The following is a 13,653-nucleotide window of genomic DNA, read 5'->3' on the forward strand; positions in this document are numbered from 1 at the left end:
AGGGCGTGAAAGAACTGCACCTGCTTTGCTCAGCTATGCAGTGTTGATCCACTGGGTCAAAACAGGGATGGGTGGAGAAATAACATTGACAACTGCTGTGTGTGTAGGGTTTGGGTGTGTGCTTGTATGCACTGTACAGTATGTGAGTGTGTGTGTGTGGGGGGTGTGTCATCTGTTCAGTCTTACCAATCGTTAGGCGCAAGGCAATATTAATAGGTTTTTCCATTGTATGCAGAAGGTTGCATGAAAGGAGTGGAAAGTTCTAGCAATTAGCTAGATGGATTTTGAAAAGGAATTGTCAGAGGAAGTGGACCAATGTCAATTCTGCTTTTAGTCCATTAAACTGCAAGAGTTCAAATAATTATAGACTTAAAATACTAGTTCAGTTGTGTTCTGCATTCTTTAGTTGTATATTTACCTTGTCTTTTGTCTGTCTTTAATGTCTATAGGGGTAAATTGTATGTACAGTTTCCTGCTAATACTTTTATTTAGTAGTCTGTTTAAAAGTGACAATAATGTAATACAAAGTATCATCTTATTTTGAGAAATTATATGTATATAAATATGATTTATTGACCATGATAGTGTAATGAAGGCCATTTGTCAAGAACTACTGGGATAAAAAGGCCATTGTCAGTATTCTACAGCCATGTACAGATACCAGCTGCAAACTTCACATTCTGTGATGAATAGAATCTTGAAAGTGATTCAGTCTCATAATTTCTGTTTTTGAAGAAACACATTCTTCCTTCTGTTTACTGCAATAGAACTGTGATATGGTACTTTTGGACCTAAACCAATTTGTAATCATAACCTCTTCCCAGTTGAGCACTGTTCCTTATTGCAAATACATTTTTTTGGTCTGTGTTTTCACAAGTTTATGATGCTGATCTTTATATAGTAAAGATAAAAGTGCAGGAAGGAATAGGCGTCGGCTAACTGATTAATAAATCAGAATCTGCCAGGAAATTTGATTTAATAATAGTTATCACAGCTGATATACAATGGGTGACTATTGCAGTGATAAAATATTTTACCCTCCACTGACTCATTAATGTCTATGAGCAGTTGTGATTTTTCAGTCCAGTACTAGGTTATGTTTAATTACCTACAGGTTTAATTTTTCTGAATGATTCAGTTTGCCTCCCAAAGATAAAATGCATTAATCATGGTTGAGTTTGAAAAATTTAAGGAAATTAAAACAAAATAAATGAAAAAATGAAATAAAATGTATTTAGTTTTAGCTACATTTTAAAACAAGGTTTTGAAATTAAACCTAATGTTTGTAGTATCATAAAAATACTCTTTAATTAGATAATAGGGATATTTCTGTCATAAACATGCCTCAAGAATTTGTAATATAAAATGCCTAATAGCTACTGAAATTATTTAGCACTTATTAAGATCAGTCTGTAAGACTACTACTAATTAACATATCAGTGCTTTTTGATGACTATAATGTTTTTTGTATTCTTTGAGTAATTGCAGAGATCAATAACACTGGGAACACATTGTACTGCCACAATGCAAATGTACTGGTTTTGTCCATATATCATAAATCCTAAAATACTGAAGTTGTAAAAAAAGCAATTAACAAGCACATGATAGGCCTCTGTGTTGCCCTTGAGGTTTTTTTTCTCTAAATGTCCACATACTGTAGATTAAGAGGAAAACTTGTTGTCTCATAGTGCAGTTGGCTCTCAAACAGGTGGTGGCATTTCATCAAGCTGACATTAATTCTAATTGGAATGAACTTGGCTGGCAAGAAACAGACCAAGTTGATCCTGCAATTTCATTAAGTAACTTAAGTCCATCTGGCACTGCCATGGAGACTGTTGCTGTGACCATCTTCCAGATTATTCTCTGTCCCCAGACTGCCTACTGTTATATACCACTGGAGCACCTCTGTTTTACAGGTCATGTTAATATGTCAGAAATATGATCTGAAAGAGGCATATGCAGCTTCATTTATGTATACTGTATATGTACAGATTCAAAACCTATTCATTAATTTACTTCCCACCACCAACTCATTTAATAATTTACAGCACAAAAAGTCCAGTTCCTCTGAAATCACTGCACACTGTATTTAAAACCAATGACAGGGAAACAGGGAAGTGTTGTATATCTGTGGGATATTGTGCTGTAGCTTCAACTTAGGATAACAATAATTATATGTTCAGGTGGCTAGCTGTGTCAGCATGCGTAGGCTGCAAAGGAACAAGTAATAGGTTTATTCCATGCTGAAAAGAGAAGAAAGGAAACACAACGTTTCGGCTGTGTCACAGCCAAAGAAGGCTCCACAGCGAAAACGTTGTGTTTTCTCTTTTCTTTTCAGCATGGAATAAACGTATTACTTGTTCCATAATTATATTTTGTTGGTCTTGCCTTAAAAGCTTTAATGGAACTCTGCTTTGACATGAAAATTTTGCCAGAACCACAAAGTGGTTAAAACAGACTTCTGCGCTCTCTACCTGCCATTAAATCCTTCTAAAGTTACAGCTGCATCTGCAATTTATGCCATTTATTTCATACATTAAAACTGCATTATGGCTTCACTGGAACTCTAATGAATCCTTACTTGTCGGTGCTTATCTGAAGCTGAAGCAGAACTGACTGGAACAGATCACCACTTTTGTTTCTAGAGTGAGGTGGCTGTTTATTCTCTAAATATTCTTGCAAAATGTGACAAGAGAAAACATCTGTTACAGTATGTTGTATTGATAGTCAGAAATACAGTGCTGTTCTAGCTATATTGAGGTAAAACTACAGATTTAAAAGACAAAAGCTTCCAATCCTTACATGAAATATAGCACACCACTGGAATGTTGTACACTTCAATGCACAATGTGCTTATATTCCTATTTTGCACCCTGTAGAGGTTCAGTTTCAGTCTTTTCCGTTTAATCTGGAAAATGAAATATGATCTGAGCGCTGTCACTGCTGGGATTAAGGATAAAGCTGTCCTTGGAGAGCAATTTGAGCATTAAAGTTTAAAATGACATTAAAAGTTAATGATAATCTGTGAGACCAGTGAATGATCCTTCCAAGTCATTTTGTATCGGAACATTTGCCCAGACATCTGGCAGAAGACCCAAGGAATGGAGGCAGAGGTTGTCAGTTTATAAAACTCTGATCAGGCTCCCTCTATCGACTGAAAGCACTGGAAAAATAGCAATCGATTTATAGTGGGACTCGGCAAGTCCTGTCTTTTAGGTTGCATTTCATTACAGTTTTTATAGACTGTAACTTGTCTTTTCAGAGGAGCAGTGCACAGATACTTCTGCGTGCATTGGTCTTTGTGCATGTGAAGGCCAGATGTGAACTGGGTTGGTGGGGGTTGAGAGAGTCAGGCAACTATGTTTACGTGGCAAGTGGAAGTCATTTCAGATTGATACACGGCGAGTGTAGATCACAGTGTTAACAAGGTATCAGAGCACTTGATGGGAAAGCTGACAGGATCTGTGCAACAAGGGGAGGCGAGACTGATTTTTAATAAACAAAGTCCTGGCTGTTGGAGATGTGAGAAATAAAGTTCAGGTGTTTGTTTTGGTGCTAAAACCTGAGCCAGGATTTCAGAGGCAGTTCTGATGGCATCTTTTGAACGTAAATGATTATACAGTAATTAATTTAAATAAAGACTTACTGCGAAAATGAACCCCTGCAGTGTATGGAATTGATCATAAAGCTTTTTTATCCCTGCCTTGCTGGGCTTCCAAATTGTGGAGAGATCATAAAGGATCTTACTGGAACACAGTGCACTGATTGAGTTGACATTGCCTAGAAATGCTAGTTTTAGCCTAGATCATGTCATTAGCTGATAATGCCTAGGATTCCATAAATGGTGTATAGACAGCACAGCACCAGGGGCAGGGTTAGTCAGCCTGTGGGATTCCGTCAGGTGCTGAGGAGTTTGCTGCATGTCAAATAATGAATGGCTGTAAATGACAGACAATGTTTGCACAGACAGTGTGGTTCTTAGGAGCAGATGCACTGAAAAAAATGCTTTTAATGCTGTACTCTGGTAGAACTGGATACCATTATTTTTGCATTCCATTGCAGTGTATATCTATTATGGGTGATATCTGGAAGTCCATTACGTTTTTTCACGGGATGTCTTTAGCAAACAGCCACGTCACACAATCACCATCCATTTGTATTTAATCAGCCAAAATGCATTTTTATTTATTTTGAATATCATTTTAAAGAAAGACTTATTTTAAATAAATAAATTACTCTAGTCAAAGAGTGTCATCTTTTGTATATTGAATTATAGAACACTTATTTAAGGATGCAGTCATCCTTTTGAGCAGTTTAATTTTACTTCACTGCTTTTGTTTTCTATAGTGCATCAAATATAGAGCAAACAGGTATTTTTCAGACGACTGCTTATAATGTCTTATCCACAGTGTGCCACCCACTCTCTATCTTTCTTCAAGAAAATCTCTATTTAGAATGCCTCTAGCATCCACTGCAGTTCAGTCTGTCCAACATCCTCGTCTTCCGAGTCTAAAGTCATGTCTATGTAGCAAAATCAATGAAAATTTTGTAAATATCAGATGTATATAAACCCTTCCTCTTCTAAATTGTATTCTATTTAAATGATCTATTGATGAATGGGTTTTTCTTTGATTCTCAGTTTTTTTTTTCTTCTTTGCCATGTCTTGAGTTGCTCATGAACAATGTATATTTTTACTTCCAATTGGGAATTGCCCAAGTTTAAGCCTCTCAGCAGAAAAAAACTGAGTCACATGATGCTCAGTCAAACCTGAAGAGATGGCGTCTCGGAGACGGTTCACACAAAACACAGTGGTTCTAATGTCAATTCTTCATATTGCCATTTAGAAGATAGTGAGGTGTATTTATTACATGGAGTGAATTTACCTCTTTCTTTTCATGAAAAGATGGCAGTCGTTTCTACAAGGAAATACTAGTAATCTGTCTTGGTCTGAAATTATGCATCCTAGTGCGCTGTTATTAAACTACTCTTTAACATTTGTTTTTTCCTTTGCAAATTTCTTGGAGAAAATGCTGTCCAGGAGAAGTATGTAGTGTGTGACTCATTCCACTTTATTATAATAGTAAAGTAATCATTGAGGACTCACATGGGGGATAAGATTCCTTTTGATGAGGCCTTCTTTATGATTTGTTTCATGAATCTTTTGTTTATAACACAGTGTATTTTTACAGTGGAATGAGTGAGGCACTTATTGGAGAAAATAATTATTTTGCAGGTTTTATGTGGTAATTATATATTTAATATATACAGTACATAAAAACAATGTAGGAGGAACAATACATAACTTTAATATTTTTTCCAAGTGACATGGGTGATTTGAGAGCTGCACAAATGTGGGCAAAACATTTGGTATGTTTTCATGCCAAAACATGGTGATCATTAAATTCATATGAATGTTAAGTACAATGTATGTTTTTGGCTGGAGGAGGGTTAATTCCATTCACACATTTTATCATATTCAAACATAAATATACTTTATGTTCAGCCTAGTGAGTTCAAGTGACTAGGAAAGCATGTTAAGTAATATTCATTGTGTGCGTATTTGGTTGAAATATCATTCTGAGGCAATAACAGCAGACGTCTGTGACTTATTGACCTCACCAAAGTCTTTGTATAAAACTTTGAGATTCTTTTTCTGCATCCTCTTTGAGTTCTTCCCAATTCTTGGGGTTTTCTGACCTCAATTTATTCTTCAGCATGCCCAGATAGATGTCAGTCTGGAGATTTACTTGGCCAGTCTAAGATTTTCCACATTTTTCCTTCTGAGTACTCTCTGGTTACATTGGCTGTATGTTTTGGGTCTTGCTACATGGTGAAGTGTTGCATATGTTTACTGGCCAATAAGTATGGAAGCATTTAGACTTCATAATTCATTCTGATGCTCTTATCATTAGTTACATCATCAATAAAGGTTCATGAACCAGTTCCTGAGAAGGTGATGTCCTTTGGGGTCTCGCAGTTCCTTTCTATTTCTCTACTTTATCCTTTCCATCAATTAGGTAAAGGTTTATCTCGGGCTTATCTGTCCAAATTTACTGTTTTACTGTTCCAAATCTCTCCTGGCTTAAATTGAACTTCAAAGCAAATTGTTATTTGGCTTTTGTGTTCTTGATTCAGATGAGAGATCTACGTTTTGAGGCATAGCTTTTGTAATTCTGCTTTCTCTGTCTTCTGTGAAATGTACAGTAGATTTGGATAACTTTACCCCTGCATTCTCGGGGTTGCTTGTGATTTCACTGACACTTGTTTAAGAGTTTTTTGAAAGTTTTGATCATCATCATCATCGTTATTATTATTATTATTATTATTATTATTATTATTATTATTATTATTATTATTATTATTATTATAATATTATATATAGGAGGTGGCTAGAAAGCCTGGTTTTAGAACAGATCACTGTGACAGAATGCTGGATTAGTTAGAGAAGGAGACAAGTAGCCCAGGGAGGAAGAGAAGGAATGATGAAGAGATCTGGAAAAAGATTAAGAGGAAGGCATAGTTGGTCGCAGCAGAAGTAGGCTGAAGTAGTTCAAGTAGGTAGCTGTGTCAGCATGTGTAGGCTGCAAAGGAACAAGTAATAGGTTTATTTCATGCTGAAAAGAGAAGAAAGAAAACACAACGTTTTGGCTGTGTCACAGCCAAAGAAGGCTCCACAGCTGAAACGTTGTGTTTTCTTTCTTTTCTTTTCAGCATGGAATAAACTTATTACTTGTTCCATAATTATATGTTGTTGGTCTTGCCTTAAAAGCTTTAATGGAACTCTGCTTTGACATGAAAATTTTGCCAGAACCACAAAGTGCTTAAAACAGACTTCTGCTCTCTCTACCTGCCATTTAATCCTTCTGAAGTTACAGCTGTGTCTGCAATTTATGCCATTCTCCGGGTGTCATGTATATGTCAATATATATATAGTATATATATATAATATTAAGAATTATAATATTTTTTTTTGATAAATTATATTAATTTAGAATATTGTGTAAACTTTTAGTTACCAAGGTAAAGCTAAGTCCAGAGAAGATTGACCAGATACATTCCTGGGGGGAAGGACTACCCTGCTTAGTCCTGAACAGAGAAGACTATTAGGGAACTCAATTCACCCATTCAGACTCCTCAAACAGCAAAACACAACTAGTGGATACAAGTGGCAATTATGGGCGAGTGTATTTAAAACTGAGAACTGGAGGTGCATTTCTACACTTTTCAGGTTTCTGGGAAAAAGTGTTTGTTCTTCATTAAGCAAAATGCTTACTGACGCGTTACTCATTCATTAGTTTCCTCAAAGTTATTCAAATGAAGAGTTAATTCCACTTTTTAAAATAATGGACCATTATTTTCCCTAGTTCCTAAGTTAAGGGAACATTTTTCTTCCTCTCAGTCAGAGTTACATAATGCAGTATTTTACCAAATTGCTCAACTGTTTTTTATTGTGTACTGTACATTCATTGCAAATATACAGAATTTTACTTATATGTTTAACATTATAATTGGACACTAATGTTTCCAGTTTCTTATGATTATGAATATTCCTGTTGGTTAAACCTTCTTACTTCTAAAATTAAAAAAATGTAATTTTTTTCTCTTAAGTCTTGAAATGGAAAGTAGTAGCTTTACATATAGATTATTGTATTCAGTCCACTACGTAGGTGTTCTGTTTTTCAGAAATCAAGAGATACAACTGTATTTCTAGACTTCTTAAGGTGGAATAAATACTGTGATATAAAATAACCACCAGGAAATTTGACACTATTGAAATGTGGCAGTAAACAGAAAAATGTATCTCCAAACTATTATTTTGATTAAAAAAAGTTGAGCCAATTGGAAAATGAGGAGATAACCCATATAAAAAAATCTGTTTTTAATGTTTAACATTGACTAAAATATTTTATCACTATAGGTGCCAGTTTTTCTTCTCATGTCATATTCATACTCCACCCTCATTAAATGAGAAATATTAGAAAGCAAACAGTTCTCTGCGTGAGTCAGAATATGGTGAATTACAAAAAAAGACTGGGCTGCTTAACAGCTGTAGAATATCTTCTGTTTGACATCCACCCACACCATTGCTGCAGAAAACTAATCTCGTGTCACCGTGTTGCATATTCTCACTAAATCTCAAAATGCAATTCTTCAATGACCTGTCACAGGTAGCTTGCAAAGGTCACTGGCTACAGAGAAATGAATTGCTAGTTAGTTTCCTGTTTGTCATCAGCTCTGACAGAAACCTTACAGTTCTGCTGTTATAAATGTTTTTCAAGCCCATGGCTGTTACCAACTGTTTGTCAGCAAGGAAAAGTCTCTCTAAAGCACACCAACATCCGTCATAAATCTCATGCTTTCTTGTGTTCTGTCCAAGAAATGCATTCTTGCAAAACTCCTCACTGTTGTCCACTCTGGGATTTAGTTGTAGATATGAAGCAGTGGAGGCTGTGGGGGTTGAGACAGGAAGCTGGAGTTTAAATCTAAGCCAATGAAAAAAAAGGAAGCTGGCTCAATAGTGCCTTGAAGTCGAAATTCCAAAAAACGAGACCCAGCAAACAAACAGGGATTGTGAAACCAGGCACTTTGGTCTTCGCCATCTCCACATTCCTAGGTGAGGGGGAATGAGAGCTTGTGTGTTTAAGAAGCGAGAACAAAAAAATCAAAACGCAGACACAAAACAGACAAGAAAACATTGCCGTTTATGAGACATTTTGGTTGTCAGAGAAACCTGGAAGGAATTAGCCAACAGTATGGGTGCAGTGGTCTGGGCTAATATCAATCAGATGTCGAGAGCTGTACAAAAAGAAAAAAAAGGCCTGTGTGTCCAATTGAAGAAGTTTAACTGCAGTCACCTTCAACAAGCTGTTTACATTCCTGAGGCATTTAAAGAATTTGCCAAAATATTTATAGCTTTGTTTGTTGTTTTAAAGCTACTATAACATATTGTAATGTGAAATTCAGTTTTTGTTTACTTTGGTCACAGTTGGGGGCAGCAGGGAGAGCAAGAGGATCAAATATTCGAAAAGACAACCGGGCCAGACTTATTTTTGTTTTTGTATTTTGCTTTTGTTTTATCTCTCATCATTAATTTAATTAAACTTGCTGACAACAGTGTTGGAGAACTGCCTTGGTACTGTAATGGCTTTCAGAAAGCGGACAAATGGTAAGCACTAGAAATTGAAACCCTGTTCTTCCGACGTCATGCCTCATTGTGGAAGTAGATGGCCCCAGTTTCCTTATAGTTTTCACGCGTTGCTCACGAGTGTTTTTCTTTCTCGTTGCCTGTGTTAGCTGCATGCTGATGTATGACGTTTGATTTCCTGAACTGGCCTGAAAAATTGCAGCCTTTCAGCTTGGGCCTCAGGAGATCCAACAGGATGGCAATACATAGGTTCTTCAGCAGCTGTAAAACATTTCAAGAGACTGAAAGGTTTTTTTCGAGCACTAATTCAGCATCAAGTTTATCTCAGCTCCTAATAAACTGTCCCCTGTTGGAATCGATGTCAAACTATTTTTTAGGGAATATCTCATTTATTTTTGATCGGTTGCTGTACAATAATTGCAAGAGTTCCCATAGTTTAGAGGTCATTATGTTTAAATGACAGCTGTGATTCTATCAGTACCTTTTTGGGTGATATTAATTTACTCTTTCCCAATTTAATCCTCCTGTTCAGCACAGCACAAAAATAGCATTCCTTTCGCAATAGAAAAATTATATATACCTTGTTGATATAGCATAAAGAATAATAAAAATAGTAATCCATTGTATATAGTGCTTAAAAGTACTCATCTCAAATTATGAATTCTTACTTAGATTTAAATTTTCCTGCTCTAATGCATTGTTGTTATGATTTTATTGCCGTTGTTGTTTCATTTTTCATCTGTAGAAAAAGCAGCCATTATAAATACACTACACACTCCTTAATTAAGTCTCGTTCACACAAATGTAATCTCTAGAATGGATTTAGACATTAAAGTCATCATACCAAAGCAATAAAATGTCACAGGTGTTAGATGAATAATGTACGTGTTAAGTTTATACATCCTAATGAAACCTCTTTAACAAGAATATCAATGTACTGAAAAAAATCTGTTGGGAGCATTATGCAAGAGTGCAGAACATTTTGAAAACTGAGTTTTTACCATGAATACTTTTTTGCAGTGCATTTTCAGCATTCTGACTGGCTTGCGAAACCTTGATATGTGCAGATTTTAATGCATGTTTCAAATGAGGTGTTTCAGCCTGAATGGACCAATAATTGTTTATTTTCTTTCCCCTCTGCCATTCTTGGGGCTGTGCAGTATGGATGTACAGTCTGTCCCAGAGTCCGAAGAAAGGGGCACCAGGTATATTCATGGCTCTTGTGGTAATTGTGGTGAAAACAGCATGGGTTCGGTTTGCATTCATATTTGTAACCCATTCGCACTCAGCATGCACCTTTTTCTTTTCTCTGCAGTGTGTGATTCATTTGTTGTCACTTCTTAGCCTGGTTATAATGTACATAATCATAACTGCTTTCATCACTGGCGTGAAGCATGTTTTCTCAGGATATGTAGACAGGCTGACTGTCAAAGCTCTGTGTTCTTTTGCTCCACTGCAGTTTTTGTTTTGCTTCATCTCACTCCAGATGCGCTCGCTTGGATTTTGCAAAACTATACTTAAGTGGATGGTTTGGCCGGGGGGTGGGGGGGCTTATTTTATTTTCTCTTTGCTCTGTTTACACTGCCCCTCTCTGCTTGAGAGTACTGAAATGAGGCGGCAGAGTGGAGTGTTTAAGGCTCTGGACTCCAGATCAGAGGGGTGTTGTGTCACTGTGTCCGATTGTAGCACACTGCTGTGGTCTGAATGACAGGCTGAGATCTAACTAGGGGACTCCAAAATCCAAAGGGTGAGAGAAGCAGAGCCAGCTGATGCAGGCAGACAGATAGGGAAGTATGGTGTGGAGAGGCTGAAACCTGGAGAATTACGGCTGACAGGGGGAGCCTGGATAGATGAGGCTGACTGGGGAGCCTGGAGAATTGAGGCTGACTGGGGAGCCTGGCGCGGTGAGGCTTAGAGGACAAGGCATGCCGCTGGAATCAGTGCAGACTGCTGAAGAAGATCAGGAAGCCGAAGGCAAGCGGTGTCTCTGAGATTTGGAATCGCTTAAAAGCAGGTTTCTAGAGCAGGCAGGGAATTGCACTACTCAGTGTAGCTAAACATTAGAGCACTGGTTCAATGGGGTTCCGGGAATTAAATGCAGTACCTAATTGGAGAATTGATTGGAAGCTTGAAAGGGAGACGGCTGCACAGACAGGCAGACTGTCCTGGTCCTCACGGGCTCGGGTGGAATGCGAGTGCTCATGGGAATGCTGCAGTTACCTATGCGAGCTGCTCCCAGCCTGGGTGTGACAGTTGTAGAGTCAAGTTCCAGGTGTGGTACTGATATTGTATCCTTGAGCCAGGATTGAAAGTTAGCTAAGTTGCTCTGTTAAATGCCCCACTATACGAATGGGTAATTTCCAGCTTGTAAATGAGATTTTGTTCTCAATTTACTTATCTGGATAAATACAGAATTTAACAAAAGAAATTGATTTAAAAATGGGACAAAAAACTTTGAAAGAATTATTAGATTCAACTCGTTCAAAATAGCAAGACCTTGAAGTTTTCAAGCTTTTTTTGAAGTATTCTACAGTTGCAAGAAAAACTTTGTGAACCCTTTGAAATCACCTGGATTTCGGCATTAATTACTCATAAAAATGCGGTCTGATCTTCAACTAAGTCACAATAATAGACAAACACTGTCTTTTTGAACTAATAACACACAATTGTACTTCTTCTTGTCAATATTGAACACATATGTTTTGCTGAAGTCAACTTGGACTTTTTTTAGAGAAAAGGCTGAATGAGATTTTTGGATCAAGTATTTAATAAATAAGCAATGAGCCAGATAGGCTGAATTTCTTATGTTAAACCATGGTTTGTTCCTAAATTAGGTGATGCTTAGCATATGAGCAGCAGTGCCCTGGTGAATATTTAGGTTTGATACGCTCTGGTGTGTGTTTTTGTAACAGTTGTCTCTGAAGTCACTTATATCATACATGCTGTATATTTGTGACAGAGATGTAATCACCACAGATTATCACAGGTACTGTATATATACAATCCACAAAATGTTTTATTTAATTGGAGTGACTAAAGCCCGTTCTCCCTCCTCCAAGCCCAGCCTAACAGTATAACTGTCTTTAGGTGTGAAACGACTAGTTTATAAGGCTTCCAGAGATTTCGCTGGTAGTGATTGAACCTGTGAATTTCTAAGTTATAGAATAAGAGATGACCTGATCTAACCTGGCTACTTTTCATCTAGAGTCTAGCGTTTGTGTGCATGCTGCTTAACTTGAAAAAGGGGAATGAATAACAAAAAACAAAACAAAAGTTCTTTGGAACCGAAGGAGAGGGCTAGTACAACTATAAACACTGTAAATCAACAAAGCCTTTCAAGTTTGAAGACGGCCTTTTCAAAAATCATAAAAAGGTCTGAGGACAGAATTAGATATAACTTGACTAAGTATGGGCTAAATTATTCGGCATTTACATGTATATTGTTAACATAAACCTGCCTCCTGGTTTCCAGCCATCCCTCTCATATTTTCCCTTGTTTCTACTTCTTTTAATCCAGTTGTATTATAGTCTTTGCGTTTCTTGCCAATGCTGTTGCCTTCATCATATTGCACAACCCGAATCCTGGATCTGCGCTTGCCCTGTCTTCTCACACGCTGTGGGCACGTGCCTGGTCAGATGAGCCCAAGGACCAAAATGAACTGAGAGCTGAGCTGCTCTTCCTGCTGGATCTTACTGATGTCAGAGCATAATAAAAAGCAGAAACCCTGGGAAGCAGAAAAAAAAGCCAACACTTGTTTTCTGCAGTTCCGAGTGAGATTCAAAAACAAGCACAAACTAGGTCACAAAATGATTAGTCTGATTCTGTTCCAGGCTCCTCTGGCTGCTGTCTAATGTTGTCTATAAACAAGCCCTTTTTTAATACGTTTTTACAGTATATGCAGATTTCACTCAAAATAATTGCTCCTGTTTTTACTCCAGTCCTCATTCTCTGAAACAGATAGCAGTTGATTTTAGAGTCTAAACTCTAATGTAGTGCCTGCCAGCTCTTCCAGAAGGAATGAGTGATAAACTCTTGAATTTTTAGTCTTTGGCTCCACAGAGTCTGCCTGTGTGACTCAAGCAGAACTCCAACAGATTGTAAATGAAGAAGTGGATTGGTGTTTTTTTTGTTTTTTTCGCTTTCTTTATCATAGGACATTAATCAGCATTAAATTGCTTAATTAAGCACAGCTTAAATACATGGATCATTAACTAACTGTACAATGCACTGGGTAAGCTCATTTCCCAACTAATAAGCTTTTTGTCTTTTGCAATTAATAGTTTTCATATTAAAGTGAGCAATTATATAATCTATGGTAAAATAATAAGGGTTTCATTTTTTCTACTTGCTGAGTCAGGTGGTATTGTTTACATGTTAGTGTTATGAATATATAGTACAGCTACACAATATATGAATTTGTAATGGTAACTACAGCAGACAACTGTAGAACCACTTAGGTGAGGATCCAGGCCAAAGTTATTAAGAAGTAAGCCTAATTTTCACTAA

The 13,653-nt window shown here is 37.0% G+C and overlaps 1 protein-coding gene across 3 annotated transcripts in view; it reads left to right on the plus strand.

Annotated features, from left to right (window-relative positions):
• Positions 1–13,653, plus strand: part of sh3pxd2aa (SH3 and PX domains 2Aa) — a 145,219-nt gene that overhangs the window by 75,350 nt on the left and 56,216 nt on the right. For 2 of the 3 annotated variants that reach the window (XM_088635716.1, XM_088635714.1), the window contains exon 7: positions 10,307–10,351. The exons of the other annotated variant lie outside the window; for it this stretch is intronic. In XM_088635716.1, the coding sequence (XP_088491842.1) occupies positions 10,307–10,351 (45 nt within the window). The remainder of the gene's footprint in view (positions 1–10,306; positions 10,352–13,653) is intronic. 3 annotated transcript variants of the gene reach the window in all.

Source organism: Lepisosteus platostomus, chromosome 6 (genome assembly GCF_059453375.1).
Source record: "Lepisosteus platostomus isolate fLepPlt1 chromosome 6, fLepPlt1.hap1, whole genome shotgun sequence".
Taxonomy (NCBI): Eukaryota; Metazoa; Chordata; class Actinopteri; order Semionotiformes; family Lepisosteidae; genus Lepisosteus; species Lepisosteus platostomus.